The sequence below is a fragment of the Euprymna scolopes genome, chromosome 19 (genome assembly GCF_053919585.1).
Source record: "Euprymna scolopes isolate OS-2025 chromosome 19, ASM5391958v1, whole genome shotgun sequence".
NCBI classification, from domain to species: domain Eukaryota; kingdom Metazoa; phylum Mollusca; class Cephalopoda; order Sepiida; family Sepiolidae; genus Euprymna; species Euprymna scolopes.
Window position 1 is genome coordinate 61,024,058 of NC_136500.1, and position 25,476 is coordinate 61,049,533.

Below are 25,476 nucleotides of genomic sequence, written 5' to 3' on the forward strand. Positions count from 1 at the left end.
TCAAGTTTAATGTAAACAGACATCTTACTGCTCAACTCCCTACATAGTATCCCTATAATTTATGTCCTAGATAGTAGCCCACTCCATCAAAGTGGCACTGTGTCTCGTTTGGGGTGAAAATGCAATTCCAAAAAATTGAAAAGCACTCTCTATTAGATATTTTTTTTTACAGTTAAGATGACAAAAAGGTAAATTGGCTGAGTATAAACGAATCAAAACCTTTAATAGATTGATGTCAATACAAGATTACTTTCACCAGAGGACTGAATAAAATAAAAAAAAAAACATAGTTTGTTCAACGATTTCCTAATGTCAAACTTGCGAATCTTTGAAATGACACATTCCTTCATATCTTCAGAGTGAAATGCATTCAAAACAAATTTCATTACCTTGTTATACATTATTATTTATGCCATCTAAATCAATAGTTTTACTAACATGTTCAGTGACAATCTGCTTTGTATTTTCTCTAATCAGTGGCTAATAAAAGAATAGAACCATAGTTGAGCTTGTTGTTTGAGATGTTTTCAATAAATGATCAATGCAACTATCTGATGACAAGCAATATAATGCCACATACATGTAGTGAATAAATAAAGATTTTGATGACAGTAGAACGAGAGGAAGACTGCCATATGTTTGGCTTCGTGTTACATATGTAAAGACTTACACTTTATAATAATTTTTCGTTTAAAAATCAGAATCTGTTGTTACTTAAACATTACTGGTTGAATAATCACTTAAAATTTGGATTACCTGATTTGGACAAGTCTGCAACTTATATTAACCTCTTCCCAGGATATCTTATTTCAATCATTACTTTGTTTGAGAAAGGCATGTATATATCAGGTATGTAGTGGTTCCCTAGCTTACTGCATTACACTGACAAACTACCACAAGAGTTTTATAGTGCTGATAGTGAAGGATGTTGTTTTTTTAAAGGAGTTGTGTTTAAAGGCTATATCAATGTGGTTTGTAGAAAACACTGTGGACATGAGTTAGCATGTAAAAGAATAATGACAATATTAGAAGAAATTCTTGATAACTTTTAATTATATTACGTTTATTTGCCAACATAATGTATCGTATAAGATGGTAAGTGTTGGTGTTCCTGATTTTCGAGAGTAGTATCTCTTCTTCAGGAATGAAAAGAAAAAGAAACGTGTACAACTGTTCGTCAAGACTTTCATTTGTTTTATTTATTTATTTAAGGAAATCAGTGTCACAGACAGACTGTCAAATCAATTTCCTGCTTACGAGTTGTGATGGATATAAAGTATTGTTAGGAATTATTCTAGTTTTTTTTTTTAAGTATATAAATGATTAATTTTTGTGTATTATGCTTAAAAGTGTGTATTTGGAATGTTAATGACTGGTGTTGTGTAATATCCAGTTTGAGCAAAGTGAATGGTCTAATAGAGATCACTCTAAGTGTGCTTGGATTAGTTCCCCTGCCAAATTGCATATGTCAATATGTATACATGTAAATGCCTATCTATATGTGCATGCACACATGTACGTAAAACAGACAAAGGAAAGTCTTGTCGAACAGTTGTATACGTTTCTTTTTATCCCCCACCCTGAAGAAGAGATACTACTCTAAAAAATTAGGGACGTCAACATCTACCATCTCATATGACACATTATGTTGGCAAATAAACGTAATATAATTGAAAATTTCTTCTAATATTGTCATTATTCTTTTATATGCTAACTCGTATCCATGGTGTTTCCTATAAACCGCATTGATATAGCCTTCAAACACAACTCCTTTCACACTACATACAATGCTTCAAGCAAGCTACAACACCCTTCTCTTTTTTTTTGTCAGTTTTCACTGAGAGCGTTCCTCTCAATTTAACAAACATTTTGATTGAAAATAAATAATTTTTGCCATAAAAAATTAACACAGGAAAAGGTTCAACAAATTATTTAGTAAAGAACATCTTTCTTTTTATATTTTAACCACTTTCACAATTACCCTTGCTTACAATATGCCAATTAAATAAACATAAAAAAAAAATGAAGATCACTTACATTGCTGGACTTGAACTTGTGGGGAATCACTTGCCGAGTTTTGGGATCTGGAAAAAGAAAAAAAAAAAAGAAAAAAAAGGCAAAGTTTAATCTTGTTTTGTTAATCTTAATTGGTTTTCAGCATTTGAAAGTTTGATGTTCAGAAAAATAAAAGAAAGCACAAAAAAGAAAAAGTTGAAAAAATGTTTTCCTTTTGCCCTGAAAGCTAAACGCGCGTTTAAAAAAGAAAAACATAAAAAAGTGAAAGTTATTATTCAACACCATGACAAATTGGTTAATAAATATAGAATCTTAATGTCATTTTAGTAAAAAAAAAAAAAAAAAAAAAAAAAAAAAGATTTTTAAAAGGGAATCATTGAAAGACCTAAGAGATTTCCAAATGAAGACATATATCCTGTATATATGGGTAAAAAGAAAAAACTCCAACACAAACTTAGGTCAATCTCATAATTTATTTTAGCCCAGAGTAATCCTCCTCATACAAGATGAAATAGTCAGGTCTGTAGCTGACTTAGAAGTGATTAACTTGCCACCGTGGTATGTCTTGTTTGGGGAGAGGCAGGGCAGGGAAGGAAGATGGAATAATAAAAGCAGGGGAACCATTAAGTAAAATACTCCAGTAGAAGAGGGGAGTCATCTGGGTGCTGGAGGAATGGGGGTTGATTAGTAAGCGTCTGGAGAAGATCCGCATCTGGTCAAAATAAATTATGAGATTGGACTAAGTTTGTGTTAGACTTTTTCTTTTTACCCTTACGTATGCTTCACTTCGCAGTGAGCTCTCACACTTGAAGTTTTCCTACAGCCACTACTTGTTTTTTTTGAACACATTCTATATATGGTGCATGTATTTGCATACATATAAATGATTTTATTCTGGAAATAGCTTGAATTGTGTGTTCCCCATAGAAAGAAATGTTAGATAATCTACATTAAATCTAAAAGTATATTCTAATGTAAAATTTCCCAGCGAAGACAATCAAAATGTTCCCGAATATGTAAGTGCACATTATGAGGACATAACTTTCTTAAAATTTCAAATATATCTTATTTTTATGAAATTTAAATCATATGTATTAAATTTTCTGGGGAAAACAATGGAAGTGGTTTCGAATATCTATGTTATCCTCTATGCACTTCTCACAACCTCCAAGTCACCCATGGGGACAGACACTCTTTAAAACTTAAAATGCATATATCAGATTTTAATATTGTTGTTCCCAAAAATATTTGAGGAATATACCTTCTACGGTCGAGAATATACCATCAGGTAAATAATGAATGAATATTTATTAAAACTATTGAATTATTTATCATTATTTATTTATTTATCTGTTTACAATGACTGAATAATTCCTGTATTGACAAACCTTCAAACACACCTTTTATCTGATATACAATGCTTCAAGTGAACTACCACATATTCCTTACTAATTCAGAAAGTTTTCTAATATTTTACTTTTTCCGACTATATTAGGAGTCGAAAGAGGAAAAGGAGGAGGTGTCAGTAAAAACAAAGAAAATTAATATTGTGTTATAAGCATAGTAAAAAAGTAGTTATCCTAATTCAATCCTGAGCAACTTCGGATCTCCCTAAAATGTAGTCATGGATATTCAAATAAAAATATAGTCATAGATATTTAAAATGTAAACAGAAAAACAACAAATATATTGGATTTCTCGATTTATACTATGAAAACACTTTATAAAACCAATTGAAAAAGAAGATTAAATTGTAGAGATGATTTTTTTTTATTTGAAAATCAAACAACTTCTAATAAACAGAAAGTCAAGGGTCATTTCAAACGTAAAGCCTCCTATTTTTTAACCCAAAAAGCTAAAGAGAAATGAGGACGAGAGAAGTACCATTAAAACAAGTGACTTTTTGTGCTTCAGAATTTATTTTTCTACATAGACACCACCATTCTCAATGAACTTTTAATAGGAATTCAATGATGAATCTCTGATTCTGACCCACGTCCATGACAGGGGTTGCTGACTTACAGTTTCACACCATCAATATCTACAACAGAGAGATGAAACTTTTAGGTTATAAATGCATAAATTCAGTCATCATAACAATGCAATTTGCAATACTCTCTGATCCATTCAGGCGAAATAAAAAAGTAGGAGGCATAACTTTTGGAATGCCCTTCGTATGAATAAGGATCAAACATTCTTTGAATTCCTTTGATCTATTTGTTATATTACATCATAACTCTTAGATAATGTCCATAGATGCAATTAAATAGAGAAAATACTGCTATGGTTCTCTAATAGCATAAGCTGAAGATTTCAACTGCTTCTATTTATTCTTTGAAAACGAACCAAATTGGTTGAAAACGTGAATCAATCAATATGGATTTTGGACAATTTGGACAGACCTTTGATCATGAAAAAAAAAAGTATTAAAATCAATTTTAATACACTGTGTGTGTGTGTGTGTGTGTGTGTGTGTGTGTGTGTGTGTGCGCACATATGCATAATTGTCGATATGCATATAAATAAAAGTTTGTGTACGTATATGTTCAGAAATCTTTTGGGATCAGAATAACATGTAAAATAAAAAAAAAAGATTACTTTGATATCAGTGTTAAAAATAATGATTTATTTAAATTGCAATATGTTTTATATATTCTATCTTCTATACAATAAAGCCAGTTCGTTGATTTTTGTAATTGATACATTCCTTCTTATAAAACCAATATTTTATTCTGATTAGCCAGGTCTTCTTCGGAGTTGTTGCACTATGTTCTTTAGCACTAAGGACGTTGGGACTTGGCCACCAACAACAACCATAGTTTAATTTTTTACGAGGAGGGGGCATGCTTCCATTGGGCAATGCCGGTTAACAGGTCTTGCTAGTAAAAAATATGTAAGTCATGCAAAGACGAGAAACGTATTTTGATTAATTTCAGAATTTCGCATTTACTTTGTTACATTTGTTTTCATTTTTTCCCCGAAAGAAAGAAATCAACTATTTTTTATTTTATAAATAAAATAAAAAAAATGGTTAATGTCTTTCTTGATTAATTTATTCTGTCTCTGTCATTTTATAATGTGGAAAAGTCTGCTGTGACAGTTTTTAATGTTTATTATTATTATTATTGTAATTGAATTTTTACTAAAATCTTGATTTTAGCAAAAATATTTTTTCTGAAGATGAAGTTTACCCACAAAATTCAAAGAATATGACACCACGGATACCATCCTGGTTCGACACATTACATTGATTAATAAATAATTAATAATTGATAATTATTGAAGTCTATATATTGCCATTTATTCTGTTTATCTTGTTTTGAATCAAATGGTGTTTTTTCTACAAAACTTCATTGTCATAGCCTTCGAACACAGCTCCTTAAAAATAATTACTTTTGGAGCAATACAGTCCTATTGAACCCATTTCATTGTAATTTCACTGTAGCTAGTACCTATTTACAATGCCTCCCCATGGAACAGAGTTAAACACCAGGGTCGTTTTTTTAACGTGGAGAAAAGGTACAAAAATAAAAATTGTCTCGGTCGTGAAGGATTTCTCCTCCACTGAAAGAGAACGAGAAATGGAAGTGCCACATCTGAAGAACAGATACTTTCACTGCAGCTAGTATCTGTATAATAAGACATCACTTCATTTAAAGGCTCTTGCATCACTTTCGAATTTTGAAACTGAAAAACTTGGAGTTATCTCCCATCGGGAATTATTGTCTTATCTTGTGAGAAAAAAAAGAGAGATACACAGGTGTAATCCTGAGTTTTTTAACAACGTAGAAGAAACGTTTGTGTCAACCAAGATTGAGTTGTTAAAATGTCCAATATACGAATAACATACAATTTAATATTTACATTATCAGACACAATAATTTTTCGCTTTTTTAAATTTCTTCTCATGAATTATTTTTCAAAACATTAATCTAATTAGATTTATTACATATTGCTTTAAAATGTACTGTATAGCAGGATGGGGTCTTAGTACTGAGGAGTAGCCATTCTTCTTTGTGCAGCGAAGTTAATAAGTAAAAACGACTGATCAGATTCAATACAAAAGTGCTGAATTTGAATGAAAGTAATTCTTTTGCAGATTTTATAGGTTTTGATTAAAAAGTTATACCGTTAATGGCATACAGGAAAATCTCACTCTACATGATACATAAGATGTTCAAATTTTAAATTGAAATGTCACACATGCCTTTCACAATTAAGAATAATTATTGTTAGCTATTCCTCATGTTAACTTATTATTATAGCGTAATTTTCATCTTGTTATTAAGCAGCTTCATATTTTGTAGATTTGTATTTTATTGCATTTAAAGAAAAAGAAATTTCATAAGGCTAACATTATATATATATATATATATATATATATATATATATATATATATATATATATATATATATATATATATATGAGTTTAGATCTAATCAGTATGACTGGACGAAAGCTTCATAGGGGTAACATCTTCACAAAGTGTGAAGCTGAGAATGTATAATGAGAAATGTCATAAATTATTTTATGTCACACATGAATATTTTTCATTTCAATTCTAAATTGAAATATTTATTGAGTCTGCATAATAAATTTTGTGAAAATATTTTACTTTTTATATTTTAAAAGACGTCAATTCAAATGGATAATTTTCCAATATCGCTATTTTCTCAACTATTCCATTGAATTTTATTCCAATTTTGTTCAATTTATGTTGCCAACATAAAAAATGTCAAATTATATCTATTCAAATAAAAGATAGAGAATTCCGGCTCTTGGGTCTTTTGGCTAGGATCAAAGTGTAGTATATAGGGGATATTTTAATTAGGATATCACCCCCTGAGTAAATGTGGTACTGTGATGTCTATAATAATTCTAGCAAAAGGTATGTGTGGGAAACTTTGAGGTACAAGCGAGACTGTCGATAGTGAGTGAGAACTTTTTACAAAAAAGTATTAGAAAACTAAAAAATTGTAGTGAAAAAGAAAAATAAAGAACATGGTTTATACTGAAACTCAACTTATTCAATATTGATTAAAGAAAAACAAATTAATTGAAAAGAAAAAGTTGTGCTATTTTTGTGTTAAAAATAAACATTTCGTGGTTTCATAGATTTTAAAGACTAAAATTTGTTTATTATTTACTTCAGAAACTGCATTTAAAAAAGAAAAGAAAGGACACAATTTTATTTATACTGAAACTGAACTTTATTCAATATGAATAAAAAATAGGTATTATGTAAAATCACATACGTTTGAAACAGGAGACAATCAAATATTGCCGAAACTGAATTATGAATTTAGGGAATAAACAAACAAATTAAAATCAAATGATAAGTTTTAATGAAAACTCTTTGAACATATTATATAAAAAAAACAAAAGCTTCCTGATAAAAATAATAAATGAAAAACATTTTTATATACACATACACACAAAAAACAAGTTTTAACAAAATTTAATGAAAATTAAAAATTTTAAAGTTTATTCATCCTCCATATTGAAAACTAAAGATATATCCAAAAAATATATGAATGATACTCTAAGAAAAAAAAAATTATTAAGAGAAGAGACTGAAAAAAAAATCTCATGTAAAAATTATTTGTTGAAGAAGTTAAAAAAGTTCACTTTTGAATTGCTGTTTTCATTTTAAGCATTATTCTCACAACGCTTTAGACTCCAATTTTCTCCAGGTGTAGCTACAAAGACCTGTAGCAAAACGAATAAAGTAGTAAGTAAAATTCAGCTCCAAGCGACACTCTTCTGGAGGTTGAAAGATTTAATCTTCAGTGAGGGCGATACTAAGAATACAATTGTGAATTAAGACTTCTGCCTGATCATGGCTGACAGAATGAGAACCTGCTGCTGACATAAATTAAATAAAAGGTTTTGTTGAAAATTCTGTACAGATTCCAGAGTTGAACAGAAAAACTTCTTAGTTTGATAAAATACATGTGAAGAAGGTTGAAAGGTTACATCAGCCGAAATATTGTGACACTTAAGATGAGAAAAATAGTCTGAATAATTCAAATAATACAAATCATCACTCCTCATCTAAAAAGTTCAGAAATGCTGAAAATTTCATTAAAATTTGATAATTCTCTGAACCTTGAAGATTAGAAACAATAAACACGTTGGTTGTAGTCTTCAAAATGGGTGGGGTTGTTAATGGTGGTGGTGATGAGTTCCTAATGTCGACATTGATATTCTAGTTGCAAAATTAAAGGTAAAAAAACAAACAAAACAAAACAATCTGAATATGAAAAGTGATTTCTTTTTTTTTGTTTGTTTGTTATTATTTTTTCTTTTGGAAAAATGAATCTTGGCACACAGGAGCATCTAAACAAAGCAAGAAGCTGTGAGGAGGGTTACAGGAAGTGTTGATAGGACCTTTTTTTTCCTATAGAAATTGTGAGAAATTTCCAAGTTGTTTTAATACTTAAGATCAAATTCTTTGATTTTTGTTTTAGATTTTTAAGATAATGTTAATAAAAATGGATATTCTGAAGATGTATCATGTTTAAAGATGAAAATGTTATTGCAAACCTTAATATTACAAATTAAACAATATACTATTTCAAACTTAAGCATGACAGATCAATGAAAATGTTATTTCAAACTTCAATATCACAAACTAAAGATAACACTTCAAACTGAAGCATGACAGATCAATGAAAACGTTATTTCAAATTTAAACATCACAAACTAAACATATTATTTCAAACTTAAGCATGGCAGACGAATGAAAATGCTATTTAAGATCTAAGCCAGACAGACCAATGAAAATCCTATTTCTGACTGAAATATTAGAAACCAAACAAGATACTATTTCAAACTTAAGAATGACAGACCAATGAAAATTTTATTTTAAATTTAAACATTACAGACCCATAAAACTGCTATTTTAAACTTAAATATGTCAGACCAAAAATACTATTTCAAACTCAAATGTGACAGATGAAAGAAAACATTATTTCAAAAGTAAGCATCAAAAACCAAAGAAAATACTATTTTAAAATTAAACATGACAGAGCAAAAAAAAATCTATTTTAAACTTAAGGATGACAGACCGACGGGCAGAGATCTTAAGACATTTCATCTGTTAATAAATAACGTTGTGGATTTATATTGCAAATCAATAAAAATCTAGAGTCAACCGGCTCCCACAATTAACAGAAATTGGACCATTCATGCAATAATTGGTTCCTGTTGATTGTGGTAATGCTGTTCCTGCGTAGTTCTAGGAGGTCCACTCTCCCAGGCTTTGCCTTCTCTCTTTGACAAGGGGTTAGTTTATTGCTAATTGCCTAAGGCGCCCTCATCGAAGAATGTCGACGAGACTGCACAGGTACTTTTCGCAGGTCAGAGTACCCCTCCTCATCATGGGTGTTGACTTCTCAATTCCACTTTCCGACCTTGGTGTCACAGTTTTTGCAGTGGAAGAGAATTAAATACTTTCAGAGTTGAGTTTAATCATATCAAGCTTATTACTTTATTGATTACAGGAAGTTGTACAAGAGAAATTATTTTGTTCTTTACACAAACTTAAGTATAAATAATTCAACCCATAATCTTATGTCTTATTCAATGTTTCCTAGAGAAAACAGACAAGGAGCAAATAAGTTATGATTATAAGTTTCCTTATTCTTTGCTAGTTGCCTAAGCTTTGAAAGTTTGTTTGGTATAGTTCGAAAGTGGTCAAGTAATCTCAAACATTTGTTTTTTTTTTTTTTTAATTAAATGTTGGATATAGTTGTATGAAGGTGATATACTTTATATGCGCATGTCCATGTATCGATTGCTGCTGCTGATTTTTTTCTTGTTGAGCAAATCGGATTTCTGCTCAAAGCAGACAAAGATTATGTCTCAAGATTTTCTTGTTTGCATGAAATCTGTCTCGTTGGTTGTTGATATTTGTTGGCCCTACAAAATCGCAGATTAATCTGACACAAAAATAGCAAGGTCCAGCAGTTGCATACGAAATTGTGGTAGGTTACGTTCAAAATGCACAATGGAATGGCAGTTGCACATAAAGCCTTGCATAAAATTCTTTATCACCTTATTTTTCATTTTACTTCAGTGTTAATTCTCAAAAATCAAAGGAATCTGTTCCAGGTGCCAACACTGGAATTTCATATGAGATACATAGATACGCAAGCGTTCAATCAAGATTCTACTGTACTTTTCAAACATTGAGTTAGTAAAGAAGTAAACAAAATTAATTTTCCTCTCCTTGATTGACCAGTTAATTATATTATAGTATATCTTTTTGTGCTCTTTTGGTTTTACCGGATTTCAGGACAAGAATTCATCTGGTTTAGTGTAGTATCCAGTTTAGTGTTGTTCCTAAAGGCAACATCACTAGGAGAAGGTGTACCATTTCTCATATGAACCAGTGCAGAGCCGTGTTAAGGGGGATCTTATTTAGGCTTTGAATATCATGCTACTTTGAATATTTGATCAGGATTTACTTGTAGAGTAAAGGATCCTCATGCCAAGTTACTTTAGCAAACTCATGAATGGAGAGATCTTTGACATTCAAAGACAGTGTTCTTTGCGAGTCCTCAAATTGAGAGACATTTTTCCTCAATAATTGGTTATACACTTGATCAATCAAAATAAGACTTTAAGAGAGAAAACTCTGAATTTGCTTAAACCTGGTTCTTTTTGATCCTTTGTAAAAATGCATAAATGTTTTTTAGAAAGCGAGAGAAATACACAAACTAATTTTGACCAGTTTGATCTAATTATCCACTAAATAAAACAAAAGAAAACAGACAAAATTTAAAACCATTTAACTTGTGATTGTATATGTACATACTAGTGTTGGGACGATTAATCGTAATCGGAAAAATCGGAAATTTTACAGGTATCGGAAAATTTTGTGCCTATTTTCCGATGCCAAAATCGATTCTTTTAATTATCTTTTTTTTTTTATTTGATTTTATTTAAAGTAAATCCTCCACTACTGGTCGTAATAATAGAATAATAAATATTTATTGATTTTTAAACTACCAGTAAAACTAAAATCTATAGATCATCCCAACACAAGAGTGTTTTTACACTTGAGAAAATATCTGCACATTTAACGTGCGTTTTTTTTTAGGTAACTGGGGGAAAAAAACAACTCTCTATATATCTGTTGCGAAGATTGCTGGAACAATAGTGGATTCCTTCTACTGCTCTATTAGATACGTTACTACTGATGCAATTCTCTACCTATATAAAAGCCAGGTACGTCCAAGGATGGAGTACTGTAACCACATCTGGGTAGGATCTGCTAGAAAGATCTTATCCTGCCTTGATAGAATTCAAAATAGACTTCATAGCCTAGTGGAGGGTGCTCTTTTTCTTTCCTGCAACCTCTTTCCCACAGAAGAGACGTTATGAGCCTGACTCTGCTTTATCATTATTTTCATGGTAAGTGCTCGTCTGAGCTCCAATCAATGGTCCTCACCTCACCAAACTTTCACAAAAAACACTCGTCTAGCTGAAACCACTATTAATAATTTCCTCCACTCTTTATCTATGCCTAAACCTAAACGTAGATTCCATGAACAAAGCTTTTTTCTTCAGACTGCACGCCTGTGGAACTGTCTTCCATTTGCCTGCTTTCAGTCTGACTACAATATAGTCGTCTTCAAGTTCAGCATAAACAAATTCTTGTTGAACCGTTCCCTTAAGTAATCCAATTTACCAAATTTCCACTACTAACGATTACTATGATATTATCCCATTCATTAAACCTTATCCTCGAGTGGCCTCTGGGCCTTGATAAGTAGTGACTCCTATGTAAAAAAAAACAACAAAAAAAAACAAGTTAAATATTAAGAGATTTATAAATAATCAGAATCAGAATCGAGAATTTAGTAAAGAATTGGTAATTGTATCGGAATCAGAAAAAAATATCACTAGTATATATATATATATATATATATATATATATATATATATATATTTTAATTATTTAATTATTATAGTAAAAAATAATTATATATATATATGTTTAGGTAGGAGTATGCCTATGCATATGTTTATATGTATTTATTTCATTTACTTCATTTCCAAGAGGTTAGACACAAGTCAGATGTGGGCTTGATGAAAATGTTTCTGTGGGACAAAAATTATTCAAACTTGGCACACCCATTGTCTCCTTAACCACTTAGGTACTGTCATAACGTGTTTATATGCATTTATATATAATCTTTGAATAAGATTATGTTATGCTTATTCTTAGTCATATACTAATGATAATTTTATATAGGCGTATGCATATCTATTTATGAATATCTTAACAGTTGGTTCATAAGCATTTCTTTTAGTTTTATGATAGAGAATCGATCTCTTTAGGGATACTGATTAGATCTTAAAGAATTTAAGTATAGAATTAGCCAATAGGCTACGGTTAGATATTTGTTGTAAATAAATATGCAGATTTTTAATGTATTTATATGTGCTTCCATATGTGTGCATATATTGGTATGCATAATTTTATAATTGTTATATATATATATGCATATAATTGTAAGTACTATATTATTTTTGAAGATTTTTATGTTAAGAAAAAACTACTTACCAAGTATGGATATGTAATTTTAATAGTTAGGAGTTCAATCATGTCTAATATAATTATAAAAGGATATTAGCTTAGCAAAGACGACGTTTAGCAAACTGACACCAATTAAAACGTATCATTTATTGTTTAGATAAGTTAATTCCACCCTCCCACTAATATATTTTTTCACTCCCACAATCTTCTGTTGCCTTCCACTTCAAGTGTATGTTCCTTGTTTCTATTCTTGGTAATCCAAACTAGTTACAGATTTAGGTACATACATCCAACTCAAAACAAATGACAAATATTTAAATTATACTCATTTTCAACCTTACATATTCATGCATTTTAAATAATAGGCAAAGAAAAAGAAGAGGAAGAAAATGAAAACAAAAAGGAAACATTTTACATAAAAATTTCACAATCAATCCTACATGTCAACATATTTAAAATTACATATCCATACCGGTAATTAATTTTTTCTTTAACAAAATCTTCAAAACTAATGTTACCAAGTAGAAGCTACTTACAATGATATATATATATATATATATATATATATATATATATATATATATATATAAAAGAGGAAAGGAGGCTGTGTGTGCATCCAACAAAAGTATTAGTGGGAGGGTGGGAGTGACTTGTCTTGACAATAAATGTGTTAATTGGTGTCAAATGCTACCCCTCCTTTTTATAAAATTATATTAGTCATTCTTTAAGACAGTTAACGTTGAAATGTAGACCAATACACGTAAGGCCTTTTTTGATATATATATGTATATATATATATTTTTTTTCAGTCATTCTTGGTGTCAAAATTGATAGTTATTCTAAATTTTAAATGTTGAATATATTTTCATTTTTTATGCCTTCAAAAGAAAAATATCTCCGATGTAAACGGATTTATTCATTTATTTTATTAAAGTAAAATGAATTATAAAATGTTCAATATGAAAAATGCTTATTTGAATAATTTGAAGTCAAGCACTGGCTCTGAATTCAATTTCAAAATGTTGGCATGACGATAGCAGAATTTACAAAAAATAAAGAATGCAACCTTATTCTTCTCAGAGGCAAATGGATTAATTCTTGGTTGAGTTAATTGAAATCAAAATCAAATACAGAAAAATTGATAAAAGCTGTGTGGATCTGTGTATACGCATATTGGCAATAATTGCATTTTGAAGAGACAAGCCTGTGATAATTCTGTGATTTAATTTGAGCATTCTATTTCAATGCAAGTTTTCTTGAAATGGTTTTAATTATTGGTCTGCTACCGTCGTCTGTTAACTTGGAGAGTAATAACAAGTTATTATCAACTTAATGATCCATGTTAACATGAAATATATAATTTGAAAAGCAACATTTCAACTGGTAATATAAACAAGTAGGTTCTTGTTGTGTATAACACTTTCTAATTTTATTATCAAACAAAAGAGATTATCAAAGACGATCATTTTATCTTAGAAGATTAAAGAAACTACGAAACACTATATCTTGACTAATAGTTTAGTCTGATTTAGTCGAAATTGAATTATCGTCTTGGGGTGTTTCTATCATTTTCTAAGAAAAAATGTTTGTGTATGACCACCTTGTAGATTCATATCTTTCTAGAGAGTATTAGTGCATAATAGGTTTGTTATAATAGTAAAATTTTAACTTCTACATACAATACAAGTATAAAATACGGACACTATGAGAATCGATCCTATAATGCAACAGCTAAGTAAAAACCTGGTCAGGAAAGAGGAAAAGGAGATCAAAGTATTGGATGGGTAACAAGAAGACAAATACAAAACGCATTAACAAAGGGAGAAACGGGACGAGGGAAGAAAATTAGAACAATAAAACAATAAACTATGCAAAGCTGATGTCTGTTAGGTATAGACTAAAAAGTTATTTCTCATGGACAGAAGAAGGGAGAGTTATTACCCTTGGGACAAAGCAGATCTGCCATGACAGTTTGACAGGTAAGCAAAATGTGTTTTGCATCACAGACTTTAATCATCATGCATCCGGTGGTTTCTATCTTACAATTTTGCTCTGTAAATTGTTGAATAAACCCATTAAAGATTATACTTAATACTCTGATTATTTTTGAGCTGATATTAAACCGTTAACGTGTACCATAAGATGTCACATTTTGTTTTAATTTTTTAAAATCATAATTTTATACAGCTTCAATATCAAATATATTATTTGAAAAGACGACTTTTGACAATCCTATGGCACAATGGATATTTATAATTTCAGTCCTTTTGTATGGATTACTAGCTTGCCGCCTGGTCTTACTTGGTCGTAAAATATGCTTAAATAGGATATTTTAATTTATGTTGATTTTGTATTTATTATTATAAAGCCAACTCTCTATCAATTATTATACTGTACCCAATATATAATAATGATTTCAAAAGTAAAAGAAAAAAATATAACTTTGGTGCCTTCAGCTAGAATCGAAACCAAAACATATAGCACTCCAACCTTAGTTGTGATAGTTTGAGCTATTGTCAGATGGATAAGAAATAGTTAAAAATGAACCAACTTTAATATATAAATGTATGTATTTGCGCATGCATGCAAATAACACATTTTGTTAACTTATGCTTGCCAACTTTCAATTTTTTTTTCAATTTTGACTCCCTAGCAGCCATTTTTATCGTCTAAAAACACATAAAATAATGGTCCACAACAAATAGAAGGGATACACTTTGATAAAATGGAGACAAACAAACACACACACGTGAGTTTTATAAATTAGATTGTATAACTGGTAAAAAATTTTTTAATATGCTGTTGTTGTTGGCATTACAAATAATATTGTCATCAAATAAATTATTTAAGTTATATTCAACTACAGACATTTGAAAGATGGGTTTTTTTTCACTTAAAAGTATACATGTGAAAAAAATGTTCAGATATTAAAATATGTATCAGGACACTAATGTAAGTTCAACAAAGACTAATAAAAGGTATTTCTCTTTCACTGGAAAATGATGAACAGATTTAGAAATAAATTTAAACAAATGGTTATCATCTCAAGAATTGCTGCATGAAATACAAACATTACTTCTGGTTGGTATTGTACTATTGATACTTTTGCAGGATGTATAGATATTTTCTCAAAATATCCTTAATTATATTTTCTCAAATGTTCCAGTATCTTGGTTTAAAACCACATAATATCGAATCAAATATTCCAAAACATGATCATGTATAAAAAAAATTCCTGTGGCTAAAGCACCCAAAACATTGTAGCAATAAAAACAATATAAAGACACCACTTAACTGTAAATAAAGTAATTTACAATTCTTTATCTGAAGAATTCTACAAAGAATGCAGTCAAGATGCTATCCTAATCAAAAATGTGGCAAACATCCCTGCTTAACATGAATAATACTTAATTTATCCAATTAAATAAGCCATTAAACTGAGAATTTAATTGTTTCCTATTGAACTAGCATATAAAAAGAAAAAATATTTAATGCATTTCTTCAGAAAAAATAAAATGCTAAGATTGAGGTAGCTTTTCAAGAGAGCAAATATGGGAGAAATTATTCTGGTTAATAATAGTAAAACGTTTTTTTTTGTTTCAGATTTTTTTTAGGTGAAGATTGATTAGTTATATTGTTTTTATTATTTAGACTATTATTCTCCTCTTGGATGTTATGTTTCATTCGATGAAATCCCCCAATCAATTTGAGGTACATTCAGGGTTCATACAGATTTTCACTGTCCATTTTCAAAGACTTTTTAAGGTCTTCTCCAGACAAAATTAAAGTTTTTTAAAATAAAATTTAGGATTTGTTTTATAATCTACAGCAATTCGAAAAAGTGATAAAAAAATGAAATATACAATAAATAAATACTACCATAAGCAATAAAAGTTACTTTGCAACCTATCTGCATCATAGTTTTGTATTTTTAAGTAGTTTTAAATGCTTTTTATTTTATCTCAAACATTAACTTTTTTTACAGCTTTTAAATTTCCAACCAGTATTGCTGCCGTCTTGTTTATTTGTTTTTTATAGCCTTTCGGTTATTATTATTTTTTTTTTTGGGGGGGGGGATTCGCCCTTGGAAAGTCCCGTCCGGACAAGGAAAGTTTTTTCTAGAGGGAATCATTTTTATTTATAGTGGCTATCACTACCACCCCAATTAAATTATAAATTAAAGCAAGAAAGAAGAGGGAGATTTGCCCCCCCCCCCCCCCCAAAAAAAAAGTGAGAAATAAAAATAACTTTTCACTCTAAAACAAACTTTCCTTGCACAGACGGGACTCTCAAAAAGCGAATATGATTTTCAAGGCCTTTTCAAGACAGTTTCCATATTTTCAAGGATTTTACAAAATAATAATAATAGAAATAAGACCATTTCAAGGCAAAAGTCAAAATTCAAGGACTTTTCAAGTCTGTATGAACCCTTACATTGTTTCAAACTCAGAAATCTTTAAACTGAACTCTAGAATCTGTACAGAATTCCAAAATGAACACTATGTCGATAGATTATCCTAGTGAATGCATAAATGTGTGAAAGAAGTAATTTATATTTTAGCCTCAATATTGCCTGTAGAGAGGATTGAACTTTCAACATCCCTAAAACTATCATTTAAAACTGATTGGGGTCAACACCTTTATCTGTTACACCACAGATCCAGTTTTTTTAATTTGAAACATTGATATCTCAAATACAGAGAAAAGCATTTGTAATTCTCAAGCAATATATTCCAAATTAACAGACACCCAAAGATTGACTGGGCATTAAACGTGGAATAGGATCTACAGATGTCTTTTTATGTAATTTAAATCTCTCTCTCTCTCAATAATAAGAAACTAGTGTTTAGGTGCAAAATTGTTTGAAAAAAATTATAGCTAAGTAACAATGATTTGGCCAGACAGACAACAGAAGAATCACCATTAGTCCTGCCCAGAGCAGAGTCAATAATTGGGTCAAAATAAGTCTCACATATCTTCAATAATTTTTTTGACTATTGTGACGTGTTCCGTGTCTAGCCTAGGGGTTAGGAATTTTGCAAGAAATTCTATACCCAAATACACGTAAGAAAAAGAAAAAGTGTGGAATTTTGCCGGCCGTAATAATATCACAACCGCATGATATTTCCAAGTTTCGAATCAATGGAATCGTCATGGACTACCCGATAACATTCATGTTTAATGATAAAGATGGCAGGGAATGAAAAAGGTCAGACACCAAATGAATAACGTTAAAATATATAAATTTATTATTCAAAAAACAAAAAACAAATGAAGGAAATAAAAATAATAAAACAGTCATAATGAGAGTCCAGTCACACACAACATCAGATCAGGATGGGGGGGGGGTCATTGGTGGAGATATATTATTTTTTCTCTTCCTTTTCTCTCCCTTTCTTTCTTTTTTTTTTGATAAAACACAAAGTCACAGTTAAGACAAAATATAAGAATATTCAAAATGAAAGTCGAGTCACAGACTTTGGCAAAACATAAAGACACAGACCAAACAAAATATTAGGATAATCAAAATGAAATCGGGTCGCAGACAATATCAGGTTGGGATGGGGTTATGATTTCTCTTTTCTTTTGATAATGCATAAAGTCACACACAGTTGAAACAAACATTAGAACAATCAAAGTTAAAGTTAGGTAACAATGTTCTTTCTTTCCTTATCTTTCTTTTCTTTTTCCAATTCTTTCACCTTTATGCTTGGTGAGGAAAGAAATTATTTCATGGAAAGAACTCGACTGTCACTGAGCGGGCTGAGGGGGTGTGTGAAATATGAGAGAATGGATATCGAACGATACTTAGCTTTTTTGGTGGGAATTTCTCCCCTGACGCGTGCATTTTGATGACGTGATAATATCCTTAGTTTTTCTTTATCACTTCTTTTTCTTTCTTCATCATCTTCGATATGCAGTTTGTCCTGACAAAGTTCTCAGGTAGAATGGCTCTCGTTAAATTATGTTGACCAAGGTAATTCCATGTTGGAGTAAATGTCCCTTTTTGGTCTCATGGCTGTCCGCCAAGTTGAGTTGAACTGATCATTTGTTGGTCACCATGCGTCGTCCACGCGGGTGCATATTCCTGCTTTTTGGGGAGCAGAAAATATTGCCGTCATTTCACAATGGTTGTCAGCTCGAAACTAAACTTTTTCGCGTGTTTTCTTTCCGCGCTTAACGTCACGATCGCCTGATGTCGGTTGTCATGGTTACCTATGTTTGCGTGGGTGTTTGACTGCTGCTTATAGTTGATCAGTGAGGGAGGGAGGGGTTGTGTTGTTCGATTGTTCGCTGTTCAACTTAGGAAGGGGAGGTCTGCTGCTTGACTTGGAAGGGGAGAAGGGGAGGTCTGTCTGGCTTGACTTGGAAGGGGGGAAGGGGAGGTCTGTCTGGCTCATATATCCATTATGATATAAGGAGGGGGGGTATATATGTTTCTCCTAACACTATCATCATCATTGTTATATCAACGTTTAAAAAAAAAATCAAAACAGGATATAACATGAATTTTAATGAAGACAGAAATACTAATGTAAACTTTTCCTTTAGAACTCTGTGGGGATGATCCAGTCAGAAGTTCATACATAATATTAATATTAAGAGTAATGAAGAACTCGAGAGAGTTGTATGCTCAGCAGCTTGGTTCTCACCAGTTTTGGCAAATAGCAAACAGGATCCTGAACAGAAGCGTGTGCTCTATCTCCACGATCATCAATGGACCTGAAGTAATTTTGTCAGCATCAGACAAGGCCGAACTATTTGCCAAGAACTTTGTAGCTAATTCTACTTTATGCGACCAAGGCCGCCAACCCCTCATATTTCCTCCTGTATCAGAAAATATGCTATGCGACATTCAAATATCTGTATGTGATGTTGCCAAGCTAATTAAAAACCTTGATTCAATTAAATCATTCCAATTATAGTGCTCTAAAAGCTTCAACCAGAACTAGCTCCCACACTTACAAAGCTGTTTAAGCATTGTCTTAAGAATTGCTTCCCAACACCCTGGAAAATCTCATCAGTATGCCCTGTATTCAAAAATTCAGGTGATAGGTCATCTCCCTCTCAGTACAGACCAATAAGTCTCCTGTGCGTCATGAGCAAGTTACTTGAATCTGTGTTAAATAGAGACGTAGTCAACCACCTCAGCAAAAATAACCTTCTTAGTGACATGCAATATGGTTTCCATTCTGCTAGATCTACAGCAGATGTGCTTATGGTTATTTCTCATAGGATTAGCAAAACTCTCGACGGAAGCTTTCTTTCTAGGGCAATTGTTTTTGACATATCAAAGGCCTTTGATAAGGTATGGCATAAAGGTCTACTTCACAAGATCTCCAGCTATGGTATAGCTGGAAATGTCATTTCTCTCTGAAAGGTTCATAAGAGTAGTGGTTGATGGGCAGAAATCTGAAGCTCATAGTATTAATGCTGAAGTCCCTCAGGGGTCCATCCTGAGTTCAACTCTCTTTCTGATCTATATTACTGATCTTCTAAATCACATCCTTTGATCATTCGTAGACATTTTTGTTGATGACAGTACCATCTACGGCAGCACATCAAAGACCGTAAATGACCAAATTCTCTCTGATTCTCTCTCCTCTGATCTTGAGCATGTGGTACAATGGGGGAAAAAGTGGCTGGTTACTTTTAATACATCTAAAACCAAGCTTCTATCTTTACATTAACCTTCTGATCCCCATCTGGCATCAATTCAAATGAATCACTCTCGTCTTGCAGTTTTGACAAGCTTCTGGGCTTGACCTTTACTCTTGATCAAAAATGGAATATGTACATCAAATCTGTTGCCAAGGTCGCTGGAAAAATGATGGGATCCTGCTATCCAATCAGTAGATATCTACCGGCTGATGCAATTCTCTACCTATATAAGAGCCAGGTACATCCAAGGATGGAGTATTGCTGTCACATCTGGGCAGGAGCTGCTAGGAAGACCTTATCCTGCCTTGACAGAGTTCAGAATAGACTTTGTAGCCCAGTGAAAGATACCCTTTTTCTCTTCCCTGCAATCTCTTTCTCACAGAAGTGATGTTGCATGGCTGTCTCTATTTTATCGTTATTTTCATGGCAAGAGCTTGTCTGAGCTCCAATCTATGGTTCCCCCCCCCCTCGCCAAACATTCATGAGAAACACTCGTTTGGCTGTAAACACTATCAATAATTCCCCCCACTCTTTATCTGTGCCTAAACCTAAATGCAGATTCCATGAAGAAATGCACCTGTAGAACTCTCTTCCGTTTACCTGCTTTCCAGCTGACTACAATATGGCCATCTTCAAGTCCAATGTAAACAAGTTCTTTATGAGTAATTCCCCTTAAGTAATCCTATTAACCAAATTTACATTTTTAACGATTACTTTTGATATTGTCCTTTTGACCACTGTACGCTCTTTAACTCTTATCCTCGAGTGGCCTCTAGGCGTTTATAAGTGGGGATCCTTTGTAAAAAAAAAAATAAATAAATAACGAAATGGGTTCATAGTTAAGTGTAAAAATAATGAGAAAATTTGGTCTCTATTATCATAAGCATCCTATAAAATTAGTTGTGCAAATGTTTTATTATTCAATTGAAAAACAGCCAGACTATTCTTCTTGGTCTCTATCTGAATAATGTCCCTAAGATAATCAAGAACTATATGCTTTGGTCACAAATGTATTCATATTAATTATTGGTAATTAACAACGATTTGATGACCACTGATGAATCACTGGAAACATTAGCACTTCAAAAAGTGAATATTATGCATAGCCCCCTTTTCTAAGCACAGAATATACAATAGTTAATAATACAAATTCGTCTTATTGGTGGAGATATATTATTTTTTCTCTTCCTTTTCTCTCCCTTTCTTTCTTTTTTTTTTTTGATAAAACACAAAGTCACAGTTAAGACAAAATATAAGAATATTCAAAATGAAAGTCGAGTCACAGACTTTGGCAAAACATAAAGACACAGACCAAACAAAATATTAGGATAATCAAAATGAAATCGGGTCGCAGACAATATCAGGTTGGGATGGGGTTATGATTTCTCTTTTCTTTTGATAATGCATAAAGTCACACACAGTTGAAACAAACATTAGAACAATCAAAGTTAAAGTTAGGTAACAATGTTCTTTCTTTCCTTATCTTTCTTTTCTTTTTCCAATTCTTTCACCTTTATGCTTGGTGAGGAAAGAAATTATTTCATGGAAAGAACTCGACTGTCACTGAGCGGGCTGAGGGGGTGTGTGAAATATGAGAGAATGGATATCGAACGATACTTAGCTTTTTTGGTGGGAATTTCTCCCCTGACGCGTGCATTTTGATGACGTGATAATATCCTTAGTTTTTCTTTATCACTTCTTTTTCTTTCTTCATCATCTTCGATATGCAGTTTGTCCTGACAAAGTTCTCAGGTAGAATGGCTCTCGTTAAATTATGTTGACCAAGGTAATTCCATGTTGGAGTAAATGTCCCTTTTTGGTCTCATGGCTGTCCGCCAAGTTGAGTTGAACTGATCATTTGTTGGTCACCATGCGTCGTCCACGCGGGTGCATATTCCTGCTTTTTGGGGAGCAGAAAATATTGCCGTCATTTCACAATGGTTGTCAGCTCGAAACTAAACTTTTTCGCGTGTTTTCTTTCCGCGCTTAACGTCACGATCGCCTGATGTCGGTTGTCATGGTTACCTATGTTTGCGTGGGTGTTTGACTGCTGCTTATAGTTGATCAGTGAGGGAGGGAGGGGTTGTGTTGTTCGATTGTTCGCTGTTCAACTTAGGAAGGGGAGGTCTGCTGCTTGACTTGGAAGGGGAGAAGGGGAGGTCTGTCTGGCTTGACTTGGAAGGGGGGAAGGGGAGGTCTGTCTGGCTCATATATCCATTATGATATAAGGAGGGGGGGTATATATGTTTCTCCTAACACTATCATCATCATTGTTATATCAACGTTTAAAAAAAAAATCAAAACAGGATATAACATGAATTTTAATGAAGACAGAAATACTAATGTAAACTTTTCCTTTAGAACTCTGTGGGGATGATCCAGTCAGAAGTTCATACATAATATTAATATTAAGAGTAATGAAGAACTCGAGAGAGTTGTATGCTCAGCAGCTTGGTTCTCACCAGTTTTGGCAAATAGCAAACAGGATCCTGAACAGAAGCGTGTGCTCTATCTCCACGATCATCAATGGACCTGAAGTAATTTTGTCAGCATCAGACAAGGCCGAACTATTTGCCAAGAACTTTGTAGCTAATTCTACTTTATGCGACCAAGGCCGCCAACCCCTCATATTTCCTCCTGTATCAGAAAATATGCTATGCGACATTCAAATATCTGTATGTGATGTTGCCAAGCTAATTAAAAACCTTGATTCAATTAAATCATTCCAATTATAGTGCTCTAAAAGCTTCAACCAGAACTAGCTCCCACACTTACAAAGCTGTTTAAGCATTGTCTTAAGAATTGCTTCCCAACACCCTGGAAAATCTCATCAGTATGCCCTGTATTCAAAAATTCAGGTGATAGGTCATCTCCCTCTCAGTACAGACCAATAAGTCTCCTGTGCGTCATGAGCAAGTTACTTGAATCTGTGTTAAATAGAGACGTAGTCAACCACCTCAGCAAAAATAACCTTCTTAGTGACATGCAATATGGTTTCCATTCTGCTAGATCTACAGCAGATGTGCTTATGGTTATTTCTCATAGGATTAGCAAAACTCTCGACGGAAGCTTTCTTTCTAGGGCAATTGTTTTTGACATATCAAAGGCCTTTGATAAGGTATGGCATAAAGGTCTACTTCACAAGATCTCCAGCTATGGTATAGCTGGAAATGTCATTTCTCTCTGAAAGGTTCATAAGAGTAGTGGTTGATGGGCAGAAATCTGAAGCTCATAGTATTAATGCTGAAGTCCCTCAGGGGTCCATCCTGAGTTCAACTCTCTTTCTGATCTATATTACTGATCTTCTAAATCACATCCTTTGATCATTCGTAGACATTTTTGTTGATGACAGTACCATCTACGGCAGCACATCAAAGACCGTAAATGACCAAATTCTCTCTGATTCTCTCTCCTCTGATCTTGAGCATGTGGTACAATGGGGGAAAAAGTGGCTGGTTACTTTTAATACATCTAAAACCAAGCTTCTATCTTTACATTAACCTTCTGATCCCCATCTGGCATCAATTCAAATGAATCACTCTCGTCTTGCAGTTTTGACAAGCTTCTGGGCTTGACCTTTACTCTTGATCAAAAATGGAATATGTACATCAAATCTGTTGCCAAGGTCGCTGGAAAAATGATGGGATCCTGCTATCCAATCAGTAGATATCTACCGGCTGATGCAATTCTCTACCTATATAAGAGCCAGGTACATCCAAGGATGGAGTATTGCTGTCACATCTGGGCAGGAGCTGCTAGGAAGACCTTATCCTGCCTTGACAGAGTTCAGAATAGACTTTGTAGCCCAGTGAAAGATACCCTTTTTCTCTTCCCTGCAATCTCTTTCTCACAGAAGTGATGTTGCATGGCTGTCTCTATTTTATCGTTATTTTCATGGCAAGAGCTTGTCTGAGCTCCAATCTATGGTTCCCCCCCCCCCTCGCCAAACATTCATGAGAAACACTCGTTTGGCTGTAAACACTATCAATAATTCCCCCCACTCTTTATCTGTGCCTAAACCTAAATGCAGATTCCATGAAGAAATGCACCTGTAGAACTCTCTTCCGTTTACCTGCTTTCCAGCTGACTACAATATGGCCATCTTCAAGTCCAATGTAAACAAGTTCTTTATGAGTAATTCCCCTTAAGTAATCCTATTAACCAAATTTACATTTTTAACGATTACTTTTGATATTGTCCTTTTGACCACTGTACGCTCTTTAACTCTTATCCTCGAGTGGCCTCTAGGCGTTTATAAGTGGGGATCCTTTGTAAAAAAAAAATAAATAAATAACGAAATGGGTTCATAGTTAAGTGTAAAAATAATGAGAAAATTTGGTCTCTATTATCATAAGCATCCTATAAAATTAGTTGTGCAAATGTTTTATTATTCAATTGAAAAACAGCCAGACTATTCTTCTTGGTCTCTATCTGAATAATGTCCCTAAGATAATCAAGAACTATATGCTTTGGTCACAAATGTATTCATATTAATTATTGGTAATTAACAACGATTTGATGACCACTGATGAATCACTGGAAACATTAGCACTTCAAAAAGTGAATATTATGCATAGCCCCCTTTTCTAAGCACAGAATATACAATAGTTAATAATACAAATTCGTCTTATTGGTGGAGATATATTATTTTTTCTCTTCCTTTTCTCTCCCTTTCTTTCTTTTTTTTTTTTGATAAAACACAAAGTCACAGTTAAGACAAAATATAAGAATATTCAAAATGAAAGTCGAGTCACAGACTTTGGCAAAACATAAAGACACAGACCAAACAAAATATTAGGATAATCAAAATGAAATCGGGTCGCAGACAATATCAGGTTGGGATGGGGTTATGATTTCTCTTTTCTTTTGATAATGCATAAAGTCACACACAGTTGAAACAAACATTAGAACAATCAAAGTTAAAGTTAGGTAACAATGTTCTTTCTTTCCTTATCTTTCTTTTCTTTTTCCAATTCTTTCACCTTTATGCTTGGTGAGGAAAGAAATTATTTCATGGAAAGAACTCGACTGTCACTGAGCGGGCTGAGGGGGTGTGTGAAATATGAGAGAATGGATATCGAACGATACTTAGCTTTTTTGGTGGGAATTTCTCCCCTGACGCGTGCATTTTGATGACGTGATAATATCCTTAGTTTTTCTTTATCACTTCTTTTTCTTTCTTCATCATCTTCGATATGCAGTTTGTCCTGACAAAGTTCTCAGGTAGAATGGCTCTCGTTAAATTATG

General features: G+C 32.5%; 1 protein-coding gene across 14 annotated transcripts in view; it reads right to left on the bottom strand.

The window, feature by feature from the left end:
- LOC145303656 (MAP kinase-activating death domain protein-like) overlaps positions 1-25,476 on the bottom strand; it is a 602,561-nt gene that overhangs the window by 43,835 nt on the left and 533,250 nt on the right. For all 14 annotated transcript variants that reach the window (XR_013873756.1, XM_080145234.1, XM_080145231.1 and 11 more), the window contains one exon: positions 2,038-2,084. Coding sequence is in view for 13 of the 14 variants with exons in the window: in XM_080145234.1 (XP_080001360.1) it covers positions 2,038-2,084 (47 nt within the window). In the remaining variant the exon portion in view is untranslated. The remainder of the gene's footprint in view (positions 1-2,037; positions 2,085-25,476) is intronic.